This window comes from Ixodes scapularis, unplaced genomic scaffold (genome assembly GCF_016920785.2).
Source record: "Ixodes scapularis isolate PalLabHiFi unplaced genomic scaffold, ASM1692078v2 PGA_scaffold5__190_contigs__length_132052651, whole genome shotgun sequence".
NCBI lineage: Eukaryota > Metazoa > Arthropoda > Arachnida > Ixodida > Ixodidae > Ixodes > Ixodes scapularis.
In genome coordinates, this window is record NW_024609880.1 from 117,753,512 (window position 1) to 117,762,995 (window position 9,484).

At 39.2% G+C, this 9,484-nt stretch overlaps 1 protein-coding gene across 1 annotated transcript; it reads right to left on the reverse strand.

The window, feature by feature from the left end:
* Positions 1–322: 322 nt before the first annotated feature.
* Positions 323–8,546, reverse strand: LOC8053469. Its single transcript, XM_002434641.3, has 5 exons — positions 8,399–8,546; positions 6,385–6,545; positions 6,225–6,319; positions 4,916–5,011; positions 323–507 (listed from the first exon to the last, which is right to left on the reverse strand). The coding sequence occupies exons 1-5, from the start codon at positions 8,537–8,539 to the stop codon at positions 323–325; spliced, it is 678 nt and encodes a 225-aa protein (XP_002434686.3). The 5' UTR covers positions 8,540–8,546.
* Positions 8,547–9,484: the final 938 nt, after the last annotated feature.

The following is a 9,484-nucleotide window of genomic DNA, read 5'->3' on the forward strand; positions in this document are numbered from 1 at the left end:
GTGACTAAAGATTTTTTTTCGTCTTTGTGAAGAGCTGCGAGCCTTTGCACAAAAGATTATTTTCAGACGTCAATGTATATTCACTGCTGTTCATTTCAGGCAGAAAATAAAATAGAACACCTGATGACCGAAACATGTAGCTGTAAGAAGACATCACATTCAGGTTCTGCTACAGCCGTTATGGTGTGCAAAGGCCGAAAAACCAATCGAGGATACTTGTTAAAGTTACAGCAGAAAAAAAATTATTTGCATTATTAAAGTATCAATTACGTAGAGGAATTAACGGCAGTGATAACTCATTCAGAAGCAATCTTTATCAGTTTTATTTCGTTCTGTAAGGGACAGTGGTGTTATCTTTGATTTTTGTGTGCATTGTGCAGGTCGGATGATACACTCGAAGATGGTAACGGTCTCCTCTTCCGCAGGCGTGTCTGTAGATGCTTTTGCATCCCGGAGGGACACCTGTCTTCAGTGCACTGCTGTGCAGATACATCTCACAAGCGTAACCTATAAAATATATAACGGGTTTTATTTTTGGACATGTTTTTGGCCCAACTAAAAACTGAGCTGTTATCTGTCACTCGCCTTAGGCGCTGCGTATATGCACCGCTTCCTAAAACTTGCATGCATACAGCAACCGGACAAATTCGGTGCACTGATCATTTATAGTGTTTAGCCAGTGAAAATGGCGGCCCTCGCACTACGATAACTGCCAGCACCGCCTAGAGGACAAGGCCGTAGTTCTGACACTTTTGCGGCACCAGTGAAGGCCAACACTGAACCTAGACTGAAAAGGAATAATAATAAAAATAATAATTTGTTTATTTAATATGCCCAAAAACAACCACGCGGGTCTTCTGCGCCAGCTCTCGGCTTCTAGTCAAGTTTGAGCCGAACGTTGAGGCAATCGTCGTGTCCAATCTGTGACCAGTGTTGGTCTTCCCTGGTGATATCTCCATTAGCACTACGGCACTTAGGAGGTGTTGCGATTACCCAGTTTTACCAGGCGTTCGTTATTGGTTGAGTGCGCGAGCTTTCTTCTCTCTCCACTAATACAATTTCGTTGTGCAATTATGTTCTTTCACTGTGTATAGATGACCATTCAAGCGCGTTTACCCCTAACCTTCCCCACTGTCGAAAACGAATAAAGTCAGTTGTTATTTCTTCATGTGAATTGCATTTCAGCAAAGCTGAAGGCATAATGTTAGCGTGTGACACAACGAATGATTTATTTCCTTATTACCAAGGTATAAATATTTTTTTTAATAAAATTATAACTGAATATTATTGTTGTCGTTAAATTAAATGGTATGGTTAAAATGATGAACACTTTATTTATTACTCTTACATAATAAACTCCTAATTCTTTAGCTACACTTGTGCCTGTTTGCCCGCCCCGCACGGTGCCGTGAAGTTGTGCGTGTTTACTCATTAAATACTAATATTTAAAGTGCGACTTTCACATTTTTTTAGTCTAACAAAACGCACCATAATTGAGCTAATACAAACGTGAGATGTTACTCATACACAAAGATTTCACACATATATATCAGTGAAAAACACTTTAGACACAAATGGCGCTATATACGTATGGCGCAGGAATCGAAGGGTCGATGCAACGATTTTTGGCATTTGCGCAAATAACACTTAGAACGGATCCCTGACGTTATTGACCTGTGAAACACGCGTTCGTTTTTCGCTACACGCAATCAAAGTTGCAGAAAAAATAAAAACGAGCAGCGTTCACCCCCTGAACTCGCAACAAGAACAAGCGGCTAAGTTATCTGGAGCAGATTATATGCCGCCAGCGTTCATCATAGCCACGCGGTGGGGTTAGCTAGAGCCACTCTATATGGCAGCGTAGGGTTAGAAAAGCACAGGACACGCGCTGAGTTTTAGACATTGTTAGGATTCGGCTATTGCTGTCATTGCAGCATGCAGCAATTGGGCACAGGCCACTACACGAATGCTTCTCGTGCTATCGATCATGACGAGCCCAAACCGAGTGCCCTCGCAACGCTCGGATCCAATCTATGAGCTGCATCCAAATATCGTCACTGGAGGATACTGCGATCCCTCAGCTACGTCATTAAGTTTCGCGAGGAAGAGATTGAAGGAAAACGCTCGGCTTTTGCCCTTGAAATGACACTGCAACAAAGAAGTTTCGTGGCCAGTGGCGCTTCGTGCGGGACTCTTTGAGACCCACTAGTGCCAATAAGGTCGTGTAAAGTGAAAAAAAAAATCAAAATGATCATCGTTGCAACGCCCGTTTAAACTAAACACTGGGAATCTCCAGTGATTTTTAAGATTGCCTGCAATGGGGCTCTGAAAACGCGAGGTGGCCATTGTTTACGTAATACAGCTGAAATGATCCGTCAGTGTAGGGGCACTACGTCTGATAATGTATTTGAGTATTGCTAGCGAATTTGATAGTTTTATTGTTAATAGTTTGGTTGAGATAATAACCCGGTGGGTTTGACTCCTAGTTTATGCTTCGAAGGGAGGATGTCATACTTTGGTCTAATGTAGATTTGCTGTTTGAGTATAGCACAGCGGTTATAGGAAATCGTCCGCTAATACTCCGAACGAGGCCAAACGTTGTTAGCCTATGCGCAGAATTATAATATCCTCCTGATACTTTTTTGAGTAAGTCAAACTGTAATGCTGCAGATATTTTTCCACAACTCCTTCATCGGTAGTTGTACGTGGGGAAAATAAACTGATTTGGTTTAATTTAGTGTTTAATTTGTCATTTCATAGCGACAATCAAATGGATCAATGTGTGTTTAAAGGTACGGCATAAAATTGTTTTGCGAACATCTTGAGCTAAAATTTGGTATACATGTGGCCAAAGAACGTGCATTAAGACAATGCAAATTTTACTGCGAAACCTACCTTGTAAAAATATCGATAAAAAAAAACTAGAAATTTCTATTTACGGCCTCCATCTGGCTGACGAAAGGCGTCTGTTTGGCGCAACAGCCGACACAAGGCGGTAAATAAGATTGCGGGTGGTTCGAGAGCCAAGATTGAAGAAAGGGTCCATCTTAAACTATTGGGGTACGTTTACAATTCCATGGCGGACACCTCTTGCGGCCATCGGTTGCAAGTGCGTATGCACAGCGTTTTCGCGTGGCGAGGAAGAAAGCAGGCGGAAAGGCGGAGACGTTTGCAGACAAGCAGCGCTTTTGCCACCTCCTTGCAGCTCGCATTGCAAATGTAGCCCATGAATCACGTGACCCCGATCGAGCACTTGGAAACCTCGATGACATCGAGTGCGCGTGCAATTGTACTGGATATTTATACAACCGCGTTCGCAACCACTTTGCGAACTCGGATCCGCTTCCAGTGTGAATGAGCGGTAATACAGACTTTCTACGGGCGGTCATGAAGGGGCACTTAACTCGGCCTCGGCAATAGCAGACAGTTTCTGAACCAAAAGTGATGTTTTTTTTTTGTTTTTTTCCGCGAATTATTAGTGGATGACTTTATTCTACCAATAAACATAAAAGAATAAAATTAAAACGAATAAAAGCAAGAAAAGATGTTTTGCGTCGGTTTTTTTGACAAATATTTAAGGCTACATGTCGTCGTCTGCTTGCTCTGCTTGTTACCGGGTCTCATTTTTGTCTGAACATTCATTTGTTCTGTTTTGGGGTGTAATCATCTTCATGATGCGCTTTGCTTTGAATGAGCAAGTGAAGGTTGCTCTCTGGTGCGGGGAGTGCTTGAAGACGAAAGAGGTTTGCCAAACGTTTTCGGCCTAGCTCGCGCGGCCACTTCCGTGCTCACTTACCATTCTACGCTGGGTGAGGCGCCTTATCGAGGAGGGAAACCTCCAAAACAAGCCACTGACAAACGTGATCTCATCGCCGAACCTGACGCTGAAACATGGGGTACTAAGTGCCTTCACCACCGACCTTTACCTGTCGATGCGGAGAGCACTGGCGACTTTTGTCGGCTATTGCACCAATCAGACGCCTCTCGTCAGCATCAGCAGACTGACGCTGCATCTAGGGATATCAAGTTCTTGATATGTAGATATTTACAGGGTGCCACAAAAAATTGGAAGTGTGTCTTTTCACCGAAAAAAGAAACTAGGCATCGCCGAACGCTCATTCTCCGCCCAAAGGTAGCGCTAGAGATCACAACCAGATGCCAAAGTTTCATCCCGATTGGACGCCTTATTCAAAAGTTATAGGTGATTTTCTGAAAATGTCAATGGGACAATGGAGGTTATATTTGCCCGTTCTTGGTTTCTGGTGCTATAGAGCCCCATGTATTCGAACATTTTGTCGACCGCCATTTTCCCATTGAACTTTTCAGAAAATCACTTATAACTTCTGACTAAGGTATCGGATCGGGCTGAAACTTTGGAATCTGTTTGTGACATCTAGCACTACCTTTGGGCGGAGAAGGAGCGTTCGGCGATGCCTAGTTAATTTTCGCGATAAAAAAAATACTGTAAATTGTTTTTTGTCACACCCTGTACTTACGTAAGTTTGTTCAGTGTAATGTTTATACCGTTAATCCACATTATTTGCCTAAATTCTGTGCGAAATCGTAGCTCGGTACTTTGATAAACTTACTTACGGCGACTTTTTAAATAGCCATCTATATCTTAGTCTTTCTGCATATAGCCATGATATGATATGTGTTGTGCAATCACCTAGGCGCTAGTATTGCTTGCATAAATATTCCGCACTTTGCCAAGAAATAATATGAGGCACCCTTGATAAGGATCTCATTAAGGTGAACTCGATAAGGACGATCGGCTTTTTTATTAACCATGAAGTAGGAAATATCGTATTTATTCAGAACGTGTATTATAAATACTTTCAGTACCCTTGAAACAATCTTGCAGTCTTTTTGAAATTTCAAACAATATCTCTATAAATTGTAGGTTTGTTCTCACCCTGCTGCTTCGACGTCACTCTTAGTATATCGCACTTTTCGTTGTCAGAGTATATGAGTTTGTATATTCCAAAGTCCTTGTAAAGCTTTAGCTGAGCTGAAAAAGTTGAATTGTTAATTACGCAATCCTAAGTAAATTACTAATACCCCATTAAAAGGTAATTTTCGTACATCCCATGCTTCTCATAAATTGATAACAACAGAAAGTTTACAAGTATGAAATAATTTAATTTGAGCCACGTATGCACAGTAAAATATTATTCTGACGAACACAATCACATATAGTTTTGTTACTTCAATAGAGTTACAGCTGTCAAGCGAGTGATATCTAGTATATAATTTTGTGGCACTAGAAAGCACAAAAATGGATTTATTAAATGACAACATCTATCATAAACAATGGCATTAAACATATTTTAGTCATAGAGTATGAAGGACAACGCACGAAACTAGTAAGTCACTTAGAGACAAGTTTATAATTTTTTCCGATCCATCCAACAACTTTGATATTTGTATATATTTTCTTCCCCGCTATTCAATAAAACACAAATCCTAGAAGGTTCATTCAAGCACTGAAGGGTAGATATGCGTAAAGTATTTTTTGAAGAAAAACAAACTAACAAAGATAATATATAAGTTGCATGTTTTTTAATTCACTTAGCACATTCTATTAAAAGGATTCACTTTATGCGTAGGAAATAAATAATCCAAATGACAATTTATTTAATTTTAAGTGCTTAAAAAGTGCGCGACTGGTGAGTCAAAAACCGAGTTTAACAAAAAGACTAATTTTAATTAAGAAATTAAAACGTTCAACATGACACCTTCCTACCAGATACTCGTTTTTACACCTCAAGCACACTCGTAGCGTTGAAGCACATGGTTATCTTGAGCGCGTTGAAAGAGAGGTAAAATAGCGAGGTTGTGAATTTATGTCAGATTTTCCCGCCCCCCCCCCATCTTTTTTATCCATCTATTTTTAGACTCAATAACCAATTTAAATAACCAATCTCCGAGTTCTTGATGGAAAGCGAATTTTAGACTTGATTTAAGAGAGGGAAATTTTTTTCATATGAAATTATTGCTCCGCAGTAGAAAAATAAAATGTGTCAGTACTTTTATGACTCCTGAAAACTTAAGAAACCCAGGGCGTTTCGAGTCCATCTCTTTTTAGTATCGCTTCGTAGCCAATGAAAAGGCGCATTGACTCATAGGAATGCCAAAGAACAAGATGCACAAAGGAAGAAGCCTGAACATCACAAGTCATGCCGTGCGTTTCTTTAAGAGTTTCATGATTATTAGAAACTTACGTATATTCAGAGTGATATGCATAGCATTGTCCTTTTTTCGTGTATAACCATCGCCTGGGGTTTTAGTTGTATTCACAAACAGCGGGACTTCAATTCTGAAATTAGTAATAATAACGTCTGGGGTTATTTTGCGAAACAGATTAATTTCCCACAGACTTACGTAGTATTGTCTGGCTGCGTCCATCCTTGCTGGAAGATGTATTGTCCCTTTTGTGGAAGGCGAGAAACCTTGGCGTACACACACGCGTATTCTGGATCACCAGGCTCTGGTTGGTATGTGCGAACGTACATCCATGACAGTGAATCGCTATTTGAGAGAGCCTTTAAAAAATTTGGGATAAAACGAAACATTGTTGCGGATGATTGAGCGTACACTTCTCATTTTCCGGAAATTCTCAGTGTTTCGCATGGTACAAACAAACACGTAACAAGGTAACATGCAACCTGTTTGAAGTTTGATTATTTAGTTTAAGGAACAGAATCTTTTCACTTGGCAATGGTACAAGACATTTGTGAAAGCAGTCAGTTTCTAACCTAAGCTGCGAGCGTAACGCCTTCTATGGGCAGGATAAATAGCACAAGCAGCTGTGTAAATTGAGATATATAAATTTCCATATTCCCCCCTTTGAAACCACACGCTATGATGTTTACTAGACGTAAGCCTAAACAATGATTTTTTTATGTACAAGTAAACACCCCGAAATAGTTTTCTTTTTCTACTCGAAATAGGGTGTAGGCATGTTAGATTGTGAGGGTCCACCCGTCTCAGAAATTATTTGCAAGAACCAATCCCGAATTCACTGCTCTACTTAATTGAATTCTTGACAGACTTTACATTTAAGACTTCAAACTGCATTCATATATATTTACTTTTCTTTATCCACTATATTCACTGGACACAAGTGCAGTGATGATAGGACAAAGTGAGGATCAAGCTGAAAGTTTGTTGAGACTGGCTGGCACGACTCATATGACGCACACACATTTTCCTTTTGTTGTTTTTTAACACTAACAAAAATGTCACATGGCGTTATAAAGAGTTTGGCTCACTTATAATATAATGTTAACTTAGAAACTTTAGTGTTCACCAAAACAAGCGTGAGAAGTCTTCGTAAAGGTTGAATTATTTAAGCAGGGGGTATTGCCTAGTAGAAGTAGCTAATATAGTTGACGTGTTTGAGTTATTCTTTCAAAGAGCAACCTCTTCATCTCTACTCGCTCGTATCAACAAGCCTTCTTTGTAATTCATATTTTAGAAAAAAAATAGCTTGAACGTGCGAAAACTCGCATATTCGGATTAATTCAATATTATCAAACTATTTTTATTTGTGCGATTAAAAAGTTGAAGTGGTAGACACCCGCTATATTTTCTCTGAAAGTATAATGCTAATTTTTCTTCGTCATTACCCCTGTCCCTGGATTGTTTTCTGCCACGCATCAGTAACTAACCACAAAAATAATTTGGCCATTACGATAAAATTGAAGATACGTGTATGAAATCAATAGTAAATGTAATAAAGATATAATACACAATACACGCAATACTAAATCGCTAATGAATATAAAATACAGAACAAGTATACAAACTCTCAAGGAAATGTTATAGCTAAAAATTATAAAAAATAAAGCTCATAAAACTATGCGAAATAAACGTTTCTATAGATATAAGAGTGAGTTTCCAAAGTTTTCTCAATTAGTGCCTGCTTCATTCAAACTATGCAGTTTGTGTTTTGTAAAGGAATCTATATCTGCTGAAAAATAATTTTGTTGCAATAATTGTCTACTTGAAAAACAGGACTTGCATCTGTGCATTAAAAATTTACTAACATGAAAAAAAGAAAAAGAAAAACCCTACCCCAGATTTTCATTAGCCTGTGTATTCTAGGTACCTAACCGTAAAATTTCCTAAAAATAAAAGTTCTACCTAAATTTAAAAAAAAAAAAAACATCTCAGGGTCATCGTAAAGCGCTGGAATCTACGGTATTTAACAGAAATGTATTGTTCCCAATCAGTCCTTTCACTGTTTAAACATACCTCGAACATTTAAATTATACTCGATAAAACTTTGGAGATGAGCGTGGCATATCGTTTGATGTCATTTTCAGTATCCGGCTTCAGAGTTCAGGTTTCTTGGATTTATAATTGCGTATCATAAGCGACAATATAAACATACCCCGTTGATGTCTTGCCACTTTTCATATTCCGGAGCATCATCAATTCTAATTTCTGGATTAGCCATAGCATTCCCTGTAAGCAAGAGGCATACTGAAACGAAGCAAAATGTTGCGTTCATAACTGCTAGCTCTGTGAGCATAAAATGAATCCCACCTTTTAGCAGGTTTATATCGGGCATTATAAAGAGCGTCAGATGGATCTGACATTTCAATAACATTTTATGTTTTCAGCATTCGACGACACTGCCTTTTGCTGTGCGCGTGATGTTACAATAAAATGTCGGCACTGAGCCGAGAGTGGAACTTCTCGACGGCTTCGCAAGTGATATTTTAGTGAAGAAACGGTTGCGTCGAAAAGTTTTTCATTATTCTGTCAATTATTCATTGCGAGAAATGAACTTAAAAAAGAGCCCTTAAATAAAAAATAAAACAAAAAGTTTGCTACCACATGCGAGCAAAAAATGACTGCCCTTTTCTAACGCAATCGAAAACGAACGCCCTGAAAATGACGTAATGCCCACAGTTACGTTTGTGAAAGCCTTGGCATTTTTATATCATTATTCAAGCACACAATGCTTTAAACGAAGCCTCCTACACCCAAGAAATGTGCTCGTACGTCCGTGCGTCTCCGCATAGCCCATGGCGTAACTACAACCAGTTTGGATGCCATGGCAACATAAACAAAACAGTCCTTGCAAGCGCTTACTTAGAATTAGACCGACATATATTCATTCCCACCAACAGAACATTCTGTTGGTTCACAACTCAATTACCCGCAGCTACCACAATTCTTTCACGTGGTAGGATACTCTCTGTAGTGAATAATGATGACATTGAAAAGGGTGACGTGAATTAATAAACAATATATTCGTCTTCATTTTATGAAACCTATCTTTCTCTTCCAAAAAAAGTTTAAAAGACCGCTTCATCAATCTATAATAAATCTGAGACTATGCCAAGCACATACGACCAATCACACACAACGTCTCAATTGGGACGTTTTATGTGGGTATCCCTATTATTTCGTTTTGTAAGCTCGCCGGTTTAAGAGAAAGTTAGTTCACAAACTTGCCCACGTCTTTCTC

Coding starts and splice junctions, on each gene's coding strand:
- LOC8053469 (XM_002434641.3), bottom strand. CDS start 8,539: ATGCTCACAGAGCTAGCAGTTATGAACGCAACATTTTGCTTCGTTTCA. Junction 6,320..6,384: donor ACGCAGCCAGACAATACTAC/GTAAGTCTGTGG, acceptor TACTAATTTCAG/AATTGAAGTCCCGCTGTTTG. Junction 5,012..6,224: donor GCATATCACTCTGAATATAC/GTAAGTTTCTAA, acceptor CAACTTTTTCAG/CTCAGCTAAAGCTTTACAAG.